The sequence below is a fragment of the Camarhynchus parvulus genome, chromosome 1A, assembly GCF_901933205.1.
Source record: "Camarhynchus parvulus chromosome 1A, STF_HiC, whole genome shotgun sequence".
Lineage (NCBI taxonomy): Eukaryota > Metazoa > Chordata > Aves > Passeriformes > Thraupidae > Camarhynchus > Camarhynchus parvulus.
Window position 1 is genome coordinate 5,752,491 of NC_044586.1, and position 14,856 is coordinate 5,767,346.

Sequence of the window (14,856 nt, forward strand, 5' to 3'; positions counted from 1 at the left end):
AGACACGCGCAGGCCCCGCCCCCCGGCGCGCGCGCTCGCCGCGCGGGGCTTCCCTCGGCCCGGCCCTCCCCGCCCCGCCCCCGGCGCGCGTCACCGCCCGCGCGCGTCCACCGGGGAAGTTTGGCCGCTCTCAGGCGCCGTAGCTGCCGCTCCGAGCGGGAAGTGCGAACAGGCCGCGGCGGGGCCCAGGTACGGCGGGCGCTGGGAACCGGGAACCGAACCGGGCACAGGGAACCGAACCGGGCACCCCCCTACGAGCGGCTGCTCAGCGGCCCTGCCCGGCGAGCCAGGGCCCTGCCCGAGGCCGGTGTTCCCTGAGGGAGCCTCGGGCAGGCAGCAACTGAGCCCATGCAGAATCCTCCCAGGTTGGGTTTGCTGGGATTTCAGGGCGTGAGGAGCCAACGGCAGTGACCTCTCCTCAGCCCTTGCTCCCAGGGGACGCTAAACGGGGAGATTTTGGCAAATGGGTTAGGTCTGTCAGACTACACAAGGAATGACACTTACTGACATGTAAACCATCACTGTTTAAATTAGCATCTTCTTGCTGGATACTGCTTATATTGCAATTATGTTCTATTATTTCATCATATTATATATAGCCTATATTTTATGTATTATTGTATTTTTTACACTTTATATATTATATTTAATTACCATTTATATGATAACTCAGACCTCTGGCAGCCTGATATCCACTGAGATCTCGATAACCTGACCTTCCCTTCCTACTGTGGAAGCAGAGTCCATTTTAAATTAATTTCTGTAGACTCATATAGTGCACATAAGTGCATGCTACAGTATCTAAGGCCTTCTGTCAAGCCTAAGGTACCCCCCAAAAAAGAGATAATTTATACTTATCTTGTTGGCTAAGAAGGCAGAAGGATGGAAACAGATAATCAACCTCACAGGCTTTTAGAAAGAAGAACCCACGTAAATAATTGATGATGTTTGAGTAATATTCCTGCCTGCTCTGGCCTCCAGAACAAAATCTCTTACTCTGCCTGCATGGATGTGAAACCTCTTGAAGAGCAGATGGCTCACTTTTGGTTTTGTGCCTGTGGGGTGTTACTGTTTCACACCTGGAAAAAAACTAGAATGACAGAGTTGTTTCTCTTTTCTTTCAGTTCTACCCCTTGGTCACTGTTTATTGACATAAGGAATTTTTTTTAATAATATCAAAAAGATTATTTGTGCAGGAGTACCAGGCAATCCCTTTAATGAAATATTTTTTATACAGGTAGTGAGTAAAAGGAATTAAATAATATGAGAAATTAAACAGGATTTATATTCTTGGAAAACAAATATATTTCAAATTTGGAATTGTTTGGAATGACCTGTCTCCTAGGATGCTGTTGGTGAATTTTTAACTAATGAAACTTTTTCGGACCCTTTGTAAGGCAAAAATTGCAACGGGCAGTGAAACAGCAAAGGGGTAATTGACACACACCAGTGCTATTAAAGAAAACGTTTGGAGGCATGACCAGCAAAATTTGAAAATTATGCAGGCTAAACCACAGCAAACACTGCTAAACCAAGCAGTTTGGGCTGGATTTGTAATTACTGGGAAAGCAGGTCCCTAAACAGCTTGCAGCAGTTCCTGATGTTCGGTGCACTTGTGGCAGCTGTGTAAGGGCTGCCATGGCAGGAAACAGCACAGTGAGGTGAGCTCCTCATCCTGTGTGCCAAAAATGCAGGAACTGACCAGGTAAGCTTTGTTTCAGATGTTAGGTGTGTCCTAAATAGAAACACACCCCCACAAACGCACTGTTACTCTTCCAAAATGGTATAAAAGTAAGGAAGAAAGAGTTTTACCCTGTGTTCATTAAAATGTTAAAAAAGTGGGACCAGAAACAGTGTTTTCTGTTCAGTGCAGGGAGGATCATGATCCTGGACATGCCAAGAGTAAACCCAGCAGTGCCTGACAAATAAAAGAGTTCAGTTGTGCTTTTGGAACCCCACAGATTCCAGTGGAATCAGTGGGACTGCATGGAGGTGCCCACCTGACCTGTGCTGGAGCTGAGCAGGAATTGTCACAGTGAAAAAAGCAAATATATTTAAACTGGAGCAGGGAGCTCAAACATGCCATGTGATTGTACCTTTTTTCTCTTGTTACAGAACGTGGCCTGAAGGAGTGAGGGGCATGAAAAAGACACTGTCAGCACCTGAGGCCAGCTCTAGTGTGCAGCAGACACTCAGTCTCCTGAGCTGAGTTAAACATTTCCATTTGTAACCTCTCAGTGAGCATCTTTTCCTCCTGCTGAACTTAACAGAACATTACTTCACTTGTCTCAAGTCATCAAGGTTGTTTACCTAGAGATATCAGAAATTCAACTGGGCAGTTCTATTGTGTGCAGCTTATCCACAAGCAATTGCATCATCTCTTTCCCACTCTTTTTAAACTGTGGAGTGGCACAGGCCTGTCTTGATTAGGAACATCTGCCCCATTACACTTGAAAGAGATACCTCAGCTCTGTCAGAAACAGGTAAATCAGCTTATAAAATAGTTTGGGGTTCTCAGAGCAAAGAAAACTCCACAGAAAAATAAAACTTGTGGAGTTTTTTTGGATGTTTTCTTAGGGTAATACCTTAGGTTGAGTATGTGGCATTATCTTGAGTGCTTGCTAATTCCCACTTGCTGCCTGTGGAACTCTTTGCTCTTCTGGGCTCAGTGGAATTGCATTTATTGAAAGAATGTTGAAGACTTTTTACTCAGCCTCTCTGTGAAGGAAGCTCACCAGATAGAGAGGGCAAGGATGAATGAAAAGCCCTCTGGATGTTCAGAGTCTGTGCTGAAGTCCTGTTTAGCTTGTGGGATGAATTCCTTGGAACAGCCATGTTCCAGCTGAGCATTGCCCAAGCTGTGGTGCTTGCACAACGCTTGGTATGTGAACTATTCTGAAGTGATGCAGAGCTGCTGCTTCCACCTCACAGGTGAGGGGAGCTGGGAACTGGCACTCCTGCCACAGGCTTAGAGCATGGCTCAAAAACCCAGTCTGTCAAGGCAGAGGGGAACTGATAGGAAAAGACATGATTTAATAAATAAATTTGTGGGGGGTAATGGACAGTGGGATAGAAAGGTGTGTGGGGAAGTTAGAAAATTAGAAGTTATGTCCACACAATCATGGCAGGTGAAGGTGTTGCTGCTGTAGCCCCACAATGGTAGATACACTTGAACAGATTAACTTCAGGATTACCAGTTCTGGTAGATTGATTTATTTCCTGCACAGAAATTTGTGTACACACACATTTTTCTCAGCAGTGCTCAATCTCACCACCATGCAAATACACCTACTTGTAGAGTGCTGTTGAAAATTAGTATTTCATAGCCAATTTCCCAAAAGAGAGATTGTTTTTTCCTCATTATGTACCTAATGGGTTCAAATTTTGAAAGACAAGACCAAAATAGGTAGTAGTAAAAGCTGCTAAGCTTCTTTACCTGTTCTAGTGTGCCAAGGCAATATTTTGGAGCACAGTGCAGCACCTCTAGTCTTATGTGGACTCCTTCTCAGTGACAAGAAAACTTCCTGAGAACATTACCAGCTAAACTCAATTCCCTGTAAATAATAAAATTCCCCGTTCCATTGCCACAGAGATAGTAAATTATAATTCCTGGGCACATTTAAACTGATAAACTGCTTGTATCATCCTGCATATTCAAACACATATTTGAACTTTAATTTTTAGTCTCTCTGGTTTACAAAAATAGCACATATTTTAACACTGATTAATGAGTCAGGCAGCCTCCTACCACAGCCCTGGCCTCAGAGAGTGTCCAAGGCTCTTGGGCACTCCAGTGAATAGTTTATTATCTACTTCAGCATTAATGTTTCATGTGAGTTAAAATGTTGTGGGGAGAGGGCAGGGCAGTGAGGAAACAAGACTCCAATGAGGAATGGAAGCACCTTGCCTTCCCTGGCACTGGCACCAAGATAGATTTATAGCTCCATGTGCAGAATTAACTTCTGTCCCCAGCCCCTACTCTAATTATATTTTATATTGTTGTTATCATATTGCAAAACTTCCATACCTTTTCAGTGATGTCTCATGAGCAGCTCCTCACAGCACTAACTCCATCCTCTTCCTCACCACACAGCCAGCAAACTCTAACTCTCCTCTGAGCAGCTAACCCACTCTTTTATAGCACTCATCCTTATGGGACACAGCTGTGGCCTGTTCAGGGCAGGCCTGTTCCCAATCCTGGTAATTAGTGCAGCTGCAACTCCTCAGGGGTGAGATTGCCTTCTGTGCCATCTCTGTTCTCTGACATTCTGTCCCCCCACATTCTATCGAAGTTCTGTCACTCTGAAATGCTCAGACAATTGCTTTGAGACACAGAGCTTTGCTGTGCTGCACTTCCCCAACTGCAAAGCCCCCCACATTGCCCTGATAGAGGGTTTAGTTTAAACAAGGCTCACAGCTGAAGCTGCTCCTGCAGCTAAAGCCTGAAACTAAACTGGTTAAGCTAAACTAATCTTGTGTCTCCTTCACTCCAACTGGATTCACACATAATTTGAATACAAACCACTGACAACTGAATTTAGACTGATAATGGTGCACACCATGTAAAAGCTTGAAGGGCTTTAACTAAAACTGGTATTAAGCAATTTTGCATCAAAATGCCACCCACCTACTTTGCATAAATTGGTCATAGTGTTTGTAGGCAAGTGACATTTCGGTCATTGTTTCTTCCCAAGGGCTCAGAGTGATTAAGATCTGATTGAGGCAGCTTGGGGGTGTGAGTGGAGGCAACAGTATTGTTCAAATTTCAGTTCCCTTGGCCACACACACTATTTATGTCTCTCTAATTGTCTCCCTCCCCATGCAGTGAACTCTCTTTGCTGAGCAGAGGAAATAGCCTGCTTAAATCACAAGTGTTTCTTCTGGTAATGTTGCTTTCTAGTTGCCATTTTCCAAAGCCAAATGCATTTGCAAATTGCTGCTAACTTCTGATGGAAATGCATTCAGGTGTATGAACACTGCAATTATACAAGTTTGGGACCAGAGAGGAATAATTCTAGCCAACCAAAATTAAGGAGAATTTTAGCTACACTTGGCATAATTGCCAGTGCTCACATTTGCCAAGGAAACAACCAGTATCCTTTTTCTGAAAATTGTTTGCCAAGTCCTCCATGAACTTTGGATTTCTTGTTTAGAGACTGGAAAAATGACTTAGTTTAAAAAGTGCCACACCTGGAATGCATTAACAAAGCAGAGTACTAGCCAGGTGCTGACTGACTGGCAAATCATGCTATCTGCTGAGGATTTTAGGCTTTCTCAAACTGTTTTGACATCTCCAGCTCTCTTGCATGTCTGATTTTGTCTTGTGTTGCCTACAAAAGTCCGAGTGCTGGGCTATCAGCTGTGCTCAGCATTAGTGCAAGTACAATAAGAGATTATCTCTGGGGGTTATTTGGGAGTGCTGCTCCAGCCCCTGGCACAGCTGGATCCACAATCTCCCCACGCCCACTGCTCCAGAGCAGGGGGGAGTGGCCGTGCTGTGCTGGGAAGTGTTGGATACTGGCTTAGAAAAGGGTGCCATCTACTGAATTCTTGGTACCACTTCCTACAGTTCTGACAGCTTCTGTGCTTCTCAGCTCTGCGTGGTTGGTTTATGTGGCACCATGGAGCACCAGGCAGAGTGATTACAGCCAAAACAGCAATCTAAAATAAAACTGACAAGTCAGGGTATAGCTGAGTAAAGTTGTCCCTACTTTTTATCAAAGTATTAATGGATATTGAAAGTGGTCCAGGAAGACAGAAGAATCTGAAAGAGGGAATTCTTTTTCCTTTGCTAGCATGGTACAGTGACTTCACATTTACCTAAAAGGAAAAAAAAACCCACATTTATAATTTTTTACCAGTGTGATATTTAGAATAAGCTTTTTGCCATGTCTTCATATGGACTGTCAGTTCTGTCCTCTTCAGTGATTATATTTTCTCTCACCTCCAGGGATGCCTGAGAGCCAGGGGAAGGACAGTGAGAGCTGCAGCAGCACCAGCTCCAACACTGGGGACTCAGTGGCTTCCTTTGGACAGGTCAGTTCCTTTTGCCCAACAGGGAAATGAAATTTGCATGCCCACACTACTGGAAATCTGCTGTGCATGTTTATTCCTTTTAAACTTGGGTACAGTAAGGCTGGAATCATGCTGCACCCTACTGCACTTCACATTTTTTCTCTGCAGTAGTCTTGGCATGCCTCGAGTTATAATGAATTGGTCTGGATTCTTCTCAAAAGGTTTTTATATCTTGTACCTTAAAAGTGGGTCTCATTTTATTCTCTCTTATTCCCAGATGGCCTGAGTCATGCTTACACATATTCTCAGTACAGGTTCAGAAAAGCCAACTGCTTTCAGCTATTAAAAAAATAATTTTGAAAAGTTGTAAAATTATTTGAAAAAAGAAAACTGTATCTGGACTGAGCAGAGCTTTTGGTGGTGAATTCTCTTCTCCATGACAGGCATTTCTCCATAGTTCCTGAATGTGGCACAAGCTTGTGTATTTTCCCTTTTTCCTTATGCTTTTTGGTTACAGGCTTGCATTCTAGAATCAGAAAATGATAAAATTTTAAGTTTAAATAGAACTAAATACAAAATAGAGCAGATTGGTAGGAGTTGGAATTTATATGGCACACACACAGAGACACACACACACTAGAAGATTCTGTGTTCTGCTGAATTGTTAGGGCAGCCAGTACATGCATGCTCAATATTTATGATTTAAGTGGTGAAACCTCTATTCTGTCCCACTTGAGGCCATTACAACACGAGCTTTTTAGTTCTCAAATCCTTAAACATACATTTAGGCTTTGCTACACTTTGTAAATTGGATTTCTAGTAAGACAAACCTAAACTTACAGCACTTTAGGCTTCCCATGATGCTGATGTTCTCCAATGATACCAGTGATGTTGGAGTTATCCAAAGAAATTGGATAACTCAAGAAATTCTTATTTAAACTATAGTTAGCTCAGCTTTCTTGAGCTGCTGTCCTCCCTGCCCTGGTGACACGTGGCAGTGGAGTATGGTTCATCTTCAGTTTTGTTGGAGTCTTTAAATACAAGTTTCTTGTTGGTCACAGAGATACTATGCTTTGGTTTTGAGCAGTAATACAGAAATTTCTGTGTGTGTTTGTGGTTAGGATTATTAATGATAAAATAATTGCTGCAGCTCAGTAATTAATGCCTGTATCCATGAACAGTAAGCTGAAAAAAGAACAGTCTAAGGCATGTACACACCCTGAGGTGTTTCCTTGCCTGTTACACCCAATTCAAACACTGGCTTATGCCCATGTGGGAGGCAGTGGGATAAAGCAGTGCTGTTAGGAGAGGAGGGGAGCTGAACCAGGGAGGTGAGATGCTGCTGTCCTGTTTTTGCCAGTATCAGTACACAGCCAGCGAGTATGGAGCCATCCAGCACGCGCTGCGCCGGAGGCTGGGCCCCGACTACATCAGCAGCCGGCAGGCAGGAGGAGGGCAAAAGGTAGGAGCAGACATGATGTTCAACTCCATTCTTCCCAGGAAAACTGGGGTTGAAGTTGTTACAATATTCCTTATTTTCTTTTGAAGTTAATTTCCCTCTAGTAGTTTAATACGCAGATATGAATGCGAAGTGAGCAGGGCATAAGTTCTGGCTTTTATTGAGCCACAGATTTTCCTTTTACACTTAAAAAGAGACTCAATTTTTCAGTGCTTCATCTTTTACAAAGGAATATTTGTCTACTTGTGCAACACTGAGATGTTTTCCCTATTTTTTTCCCAGAATTGGAAACATTATATGAGTGGCTGCATTTACCATCTTTAGTGCCCACTCTGCCTTCTGTTGATGAAGTCATATTTGTTGTTATATTAATCCCCACCACATTTGCTGGAAGAGAGTGCACCTGAAGCTGCACCACCAGCCTTTTATTCACATTATCTGAACCTTGAATTTAGCTGGGTTTCCTGAGTGTAAGATGGTATGTGTTAAATCTCTGTTAAAAAGAAAGTGTGCAAAGATGTGTGCACAAGGCTATGTATTTATATATATATTTATGTTTATGTGCTCTTCTTTTCAGGTCTGTTACATTGAGGGTCACAAGGTCATCAGTCTGGCCAATGAAATGTTTGGCTTCAATGGCTGGGCTCACTCAGTCACTCAGCAGAATGTTGGTAAGGGTTTCTTGGGGGAAAAGAAGTCTTTGCTTCATAGTTTCCATCATAGAACATGATTGGAAGGGACAGGGATCCACAGGCATCACCGACTCCAGCTCCTGGCCCTGCACAGGACACCCCAGGAGTCACACCATGTTGTCCAAATGCTCCTTGAGCTCTGGCAGGCTGTGCTGTGCCCTGGGGAGCTGTTCCAGTGCCCAACCACCCTCTGGGGGAAAAACCTTTCCTGGTACCCAACCTAAACGTGCCCTGGCACAGCTTCAGGCCATTCCCTCGGGTCCTGTCACTGTCACCACGGAGAGGAGATCAGTGCCTGCCCCTCCTCTCCCTCTCTCAGGAAAGCTGTAACTGCAGTGAGGTCTCTCCTCAGCCTCCTCCTGGCTGAACAGACCAAGTGCCCTACAACTTCATCACTTGAAAGCACCTGGGCACAGGCATGAGCAACTTCCAGGTGTCTTAACAGTTAGTAAAAATGAGAGAAATTGAATAATAATGGAGCTTCTGTTTTCATTTTAGATCTGGCATAGTCATTATTCTGAGTGTGTTTATGATTATTCTGGAGCTGTTCTAATCAAGTCTCTGATCTCTATGGGTACACTCAGTCAAGAGTAATTACAATTAAACTATTTAACACTCAGCAGTCCTAAGCCAACTTTCATACTCACCTGTAATTTTTAGACTCTCACCAGTTGATACTCTCAGTTAATATTCCCCTAATCTTTACGGACCCATTTTTTTCTGCAGATTTCTCTTCTAGCTAATACCCAGTACTGAGGGTTTTACAACAGAAAACTTTGGGAAAATTTTTCAACTATAACATGTTCAGGTGATCTTAAAGCTTCAGTCTCTTCCATGCTGGTGGCTGAAATAGTGCCTGCCAGAGGAGTGTTGTCCTTGTTTGCAGATCTGCTGTGCTTCTGCTGAAGACTGGTTGTTGAAGTAGGTCAAAGCAGCAGCTTAAATTACCTTCTTCCTTCTCCCCCACCTTCAGAAATCTTTTCTTAACCCAGGCTGGTAGATTCTAGAAATAGAACAACTTACTTCATTGCTTTCCATCTATTCTGCACCACGGTTTTCCTTCCCCCTTTTCAGTCAAGAAAGGACTGACATCCTTCAAACTTTTCTCAGATAATGCCATAACTAGTTATTCCTTAGAAATTCAGGCCTTATTCAGACTTCTACTAGATGATAAAAAAGAAGTTACTTTCATAGACAACAGTTGCTTTTCCACTATTGATTTTATACATTAACACTTCAAATATCTCCTTCCAGACTTCGTTGACCTCAACAATGGCAGGTTCTACGTGGGTGTCTGTGCTTTTGTGAAAGTTCAGCTTAAGGTAAATGGGTTTTTTTGTTGGCTCTGACTGTAGCTGAGCAATTGCCTGAAGCTGTGGATGAAAGTCCTTGCATGGGTCAGAGCACAGTCCTCGGGTACTGCCCTGCATTAGGGAACCTGCTGGTGTCCTAGACATTGACCTTGCTGTGGAACAAACAGCCAAGAGCAAGTACCCAGGCTTGGGAAAGCACAGCACCTGCATGTATAAAATCCTCTTATATTTGAAATTGTACTGCAGGATGGGTCATACCATGAAGATGTGGGGTATGGAGTCAGTGAAGGCCTGAAATCTAAAGCCTTATCCTTAGAAAAGGCAAGAAAGGAGGCAGTAACAGATGGACTGAAGAGAGCACTCAAGTAAGTGGAGATCAGCCCTTGCCCATTTCCAGAGGTTCTGTGGGATGAAGGGTTTCCAGTCTCAGTGAGCCCTCTTGTTTCTCAGGTGCTTTGGCAATGCCCTGGGGAACTGCATCCTGGACAAGGACTACCTGCGAGCCGTGAACAAGCTTCCCCGGCAGGTGCAGTACAGGGGCTGCCCTGCTCCTGCAGGCACAGGCCTGGCAGTGCTGCTGTCAGTGCTGCTGGCAGTGCTGCTGGCAGTGCCTCTCACTCTGAGGGTTCCTGAGACCAACAGCCTTCCTAGCAAACAGCTCACACACACAGAGCAGGCTGTTCCTCAAGTGGCACCTCCATGGATCCTGCCTGCTGCTGCTGTGCACCAGCTGGGGGCAGGAGGCTTCTAGGCAGTCACCTGCCTTGTGGAAGGAGGGAAAAGGAAGCCTTCTGCAGCTGCTGATCCATGGTCTTTGATAGCAAAGCTGCCTTCAGTCACAGTAGGACTTGCCAAACTCTGCTAGAGGCCTAGAGTTGCAAGGCAGTCCTGTCAAACACTGTAGGAGCAGATCCAAAGTGACACCTCACAAGGTAAAGATGGCCCAGGTCTCTGGTTTGCCAGGGACATCATCTATTAGAGGCACTGCCACTAACTTGTAAGATGACAGAGCCAAAACACCCCATCTTTAATAAACAGGAATGGTGTACCTTCCTCAGAACTCAGTAAAGGTTGGCCTTGCCCTTTAGCAGAAGCAGGAAAATGGACTGGTAAAATAAACTCACTTAGCAACAGCCTTGTGGGGCTGTGAGAAGCTGTAAAATCCTGTTCTCATTTGCAGAGCATGTGGGGAGACCTCACCATTTGCCCTGCAGCACTGAACAATTAAACCAACACAAAGTCACAGGAATTCAATGATTAACTGACTGAATTACTGGGTACTGAAAGAGCATTTCAGGTTTCTAACTTGCTGTTCAGCTTAGAGCAAACAAAATACATTTTTAACCAGTGCTTATTTCATTAAGTTGATGATAGAAATTTCTGAACCTTTTCTTCTTTCTCCTTGACCAGGTACCCCCTGAGTTAGACTTGGTCAAAGCTAAAATGCAGGACTATGAGCCTGAAATAGAGCAAGCAAGATACAGCAGCTATGTGGAAAGGCAGAATGCAGCAGGGAGACAGCCCTGTGAGGTGACACCTGGCTGTAAGCCTGGCCAGACAGAGGCTGCTGTTGTGACAGCAGATCAGAAACAGCCCAATGCTCCCAGGTGAGACTGCTGTTATAAATGTATTTTTTAAGCTGTATTAGAAATTACTGGGCCTTTAAAACACGTAGACAGCTCAATTCCAAAGATGCCATAAAGCACTAGTTCAGTGGATTTTCTTTACTGTTATTTCTTAATGACTTTTTTCTTCACACAATGTAATTGCTGAGGTGCTGTTTACCTTTGTGTTTGTGGGTGGGAGAACAGAAGCACAGACTCCTTGGCCATGGAGTGTGATGCCACTTACCAGAGGAAACTGCGCCAGAAGCGGCTGCAGCAGCAGTTCCGGGAGCAGATGGAGAAAAAGCAGCAGGTCCCAGGAGTCACTCCCAGCAGCAAACAGGGTGAGCAGTGGCATTCAGACCTGGCACTTTGCATCAGAGCTGCTAGAGAGAGAGCAGGCACAGGTTACCCACAGTGCAGCTTCATGTGCTGTTGTGCTGTGCCATCGACACACCTTTGAGGCCAAAGGCAGGAGTATTGTCATATATTCCCCCCCTGTGTTCCAAAAGTGTCAGGAATGTCAGCTCTAAACCTGCATCATCAAATCTGCAACTTTCCAGCCACCCTAAAGCAGCTGCTGCCAGCACCATTAACTTGCTGCATCCAAGCTGAGGCTGCAGCACTTGGCTGTGGTAGCTGCAAGCAAACAGATATTGCCCGAGCTACTGATACACTGCCCTTGGCTCATGGGGAATCTGGGGCCATGTGGTAGCAGGAACATGGCATGGACAGGCTAAGAACCATGTTAAAGTAGCACAGTTGCTCATCAGATGTCATCAGGTGTTGTAGTGTGAATGTTACTTCCCACATTCTGCTTCCAAGCCTTAGCTCTAGGGCAAAAGAGGGTACCTGGTGCTAGTGCTGGCTGTCGTTTCAGACTCGTGCTCTGCTAAGAAGGAGTCAGAGGGTGTGTCTGTATTTCTGGTATTAATCTCTTCCTGTGTTGCCTCCTTGTAGCAAAAGCCGATGCTCCTGTGAAGCACAGCACTCCAGCAGAAGTGCAACAGGAGCTGGCCATAGAAGAGGAGTTCTTTGCAGGTCAGCCAAAGAGTGATGAGTAATAAAGTGTTAAATCACCGGCATTTAAACCAGGTTAATTCAGAATACAGTGTAAGGGTAAAAGCTCTGAAGAATTGGAATAACAAAAGTGTGAGTGTGATTCTGACCTTAACAATACAAACTTTGCCTGAGTGGCAGGGAGATGATGTCAATCTCTATGGGGGTTTCACTTAGGCTCTTCAGTAGAGTTGTACACCTGTTTGATAAATCATTTTCCTGAGGTGATACTGCACAATACAGAACCTGTATTGTGTGTCTTTTCTCAATATAACCATGGATATTTTGGTCATACAGTGTGGTGCCTGCACTTTGCTGAAGGGCACAAGGGGCAGGACCCTACTGCACACTGACATAAGAGATGCTTTAGAGTTTAAATTTTATAGTGTTCACTGCTTGTAGGAAAAGAACGTGCTGGTCTTGGGGCTTCTGCCATTCCTGTAGTACACTACTGTGTCATGGATCCCCTTCTCATTCCTTCCAGATGATCCTGAACTTTGGGACATTTCCCTGGAGAGCACTGACCTGAAGGTAACGGGTGCCAAAATGTCAGAGCCCTCAGCAGCTGCACAGCAGGCACCTGAGACACCCCGTGGCCACCAGCAGCTGAGCACTTGCTGCAGGACACCCCACAGGGGGAGCCAGCACAGAGCTGCTGCCAGGCTGGCACAGCTGCAGCCCCCTGCTGCAGCCCCCAGCACCAGCTGTGCCCCCCAGCACACCCCAGGTATGTGCTGCCACAGGGGACTGAGCTCTGGCTTCACTACTGGGGCTCTTGGGAAAGTCCAGTGGGAGGAACATTCCTTTCTTTTGGACCTGGCTGCAGAAGCTGGGACAGTGCTCTTGGAAAACTGCTTTTTTCCATCCTACTGTCCTATCAAGGAAGAGTTAGAATTGAGGAACCTACTTAGAGGCAGAAAAAAATATCCATTTCTCACCTTCTCCCTGTGTGGCAGGGTGCAGCCCCATCAGGAGAAGTCAGAGCTTGAAGAAAAGGAGACTGGAACCTACGTGAGGCACCCGGTGGGATCTGTGCCTCTGTCATGGATTACATCACAAGGCTGCAGCTGCCTTTCCAAATTGTGTCACATGGACTCTGCTGCACATTACAGTGAAGCAACAGAAAAGAACTTCATGTACTCTCAGGTTATTATGTACTTCAGATGCCTTTTTCTATAACCACACCATTATTTGTGCTTCTGCAGCGCGAGACTTGTGGCCGTATTACAAGTGGATATTACCTGTAAATTGCCTTAAGCAGTAACAGAATGGATTGTTAAAAATGAGATGCAGTTCACAGCTTGTCTCTCCCTCAGTGCTGCATTCCAGCACGGAGATTTTCAGTGCAAGGGGGAGCAGGGGGTTGTGGCCAGGGGACAGAAGGTAGAAGCTGTGGCTGCACACCCGGGGTGACACTGGCGGTGTCTGATGTGCTGCACCGCTGTTTTTAAATAAGCTTTCAACCCCTTTCAACACAGAAATAAACATGAATTTAAAAAACAAACCCTGCTGGGAGGTGTTGGTGCCTCTGCCCTGCTGAACAGCCTCACAGGAGGCACTGTGTCCTAAAGGTGTCAGTGCTGCACCTGCACAGCTCCTTTGCTTTAGGATGGGGAAACAGAAACCTCACAGGGTTTCAGAGGTCACAGCAAAGTCAAAGCTGCTTGGGCCGCCCAATTAACAGGCCAAAGGAAGAATTTGTAAGCAGTATTGGAGGAGCACTCCCTTACCCATTTCGAGCAGCTCCGTGCAGGACAGGGAGGAGTTCTGCTGGGCTGGCCGGTTCTGATCCCGTGGATGCAGCTGCAGTTCCAGGCACCGCCGCGGCAGGGCTCAGGCCCGTGGCAGGAGTGGTGTCACCGTCCCCAGGGGGTGTCCATGGGGGCAGCCTGGTACTGCAGTGCTGGAGGCAAGCAGAATGATGCCACATGACTGCAAGTTAGAGCTGAACCAGGAAAATGTACACAAACTCTGGGATTTATCCAATCCTGAAATCAATTTCAGGCTTCAAACAGGACCTTACTCCCATGGTTTGCCTCACTGCTCTAACTGTAAAGACATTTGGAATATTCAGCATTTATTCCTCTTACTCCTCCTCTGCCTTCATCACTTAATCACTCCTTTTCCCTTAAAAGATCCTTTACTATCCTCTCACCTCCTGAACAGGACAAAGGACAGGAATTGACTTCAGTGTGGAAAGACAGGACAAGCTGTAACTAACGGTTATAGATTACATCTAGAAAACAGTTCCACATTTCACCCTGCTTGTTTCTGGCCAGTTCAAGTGTGCTGCCTTCAGAACAGCACAGGGAAGCAGCACATTCCACATGTTTGAGTCATGCCCTTGCTGTTGAAACCATATACCTGCTAGGAAGGGAGCACACAGACCTTCCAAATTACTGAATTCAGAGCTGTTCCAAACTTTTACAATGAAAAAAAATTCAAAAGTCTGTAACAAAAATGTAACGGCCTCAGCTTCCTTGGCTCTGGAAACGGCAAATAGAGCTGTGCCTCCTCTGACAGAGTCACTGCAATGAGTCTCTCGGGATTGGTCCCTTTGAAAAGGGCAGGAAAACTTGCACGGGGAGCTTTTTTTGCTCTTCGAGGCTTGTGCAGCATGAGTCATAACAGAAGCTGTTCTTAAAATGGAAAGAAATGCAGCAGCAATTAGTGTTTAGAAATACCAAATTCCTCCTTGCGAGAAATGACGCTCG

At 45.3% G+C, this 14,856-nt stretch overlaps 1 protein-coding gene across 3 annotated transcripts; it reads left to right on the forward strand.

Moving 5' to 3' along the window:
* Positions 1 to 112: 112 nt before the first annotated feature.
* On the forward strand, positions 113 to 13,770 carry RAD52 (RAD52 homolog, DNA repair protein). Of its 3 annotated transcripts, XM_030961067.1 has the most exons (13): positions 113 to 189; positions 2,116 to 2,483; positions 5,951 to 6,036; positions 7,376 to 7,477; positions 8,052 to 8,145; positions 9,421 to 9,488; positions 9,726 to 9,844; positions 9,930 to 10,005; positions 10,890 to 11,086; positions 11,291 to 11,427; positions 12,044 to 12,124; positions 12,627 to 12,869; positions 13,099 to 13,297. In XM_030961067.1, exons 3-13 carry the CDS (start codon positions 5,953 to 5,955, stop codon positions 13,155 to 13,157), a joined length of 1,260 nt encoding a protein of 419 aa, XP_030816927.1. In that variant the 5' UTR covers positions 113 to 189; positions 2,116 to 2,483; positions 5,951 to 5,952; the 3' UTR covers positions 13,158 to 13,297. The 3 variants fall into 3 exon arrangements, with proteins under 3 accessions (XP_030816927.1, XP_030816925.1, XP_030816926.1); XM_030961065.1 differs by having other exon boundaries at positions 12,627 to 13,770; XM_030961066.1 differs by having other exon boundaries at positions 2,116 to 2,237; positions 12,627 to 13,770.
* The last annotated feature ends 1,086 nt before the right edge of the window (positions 13,771 to 14,856 follow it).

Coding starts and splice junctions, on each gene's coding strand:
- RAD52 (XM_030961065.1), top strand. CDS start 5,953: ATGCCTGAGAGCCAGGGGAAGGACAGTGAGAGCTGCAGCAGCACCAGC. Junction 10,006..10,889: donor TGAACAAGCTTCCCCGGCAG/GTGCAGTACAGG, acceptor CTCCTTGACCAG/GTACCCCCTGAGTTAGACTT. Junction 11,087..11,290: donor AAACAGCCCAATGCTCCCAG/GTGAGACTGCTG, acceptor GTGGGAGAACAG/AAGCACAGACTCCTTGGCCA.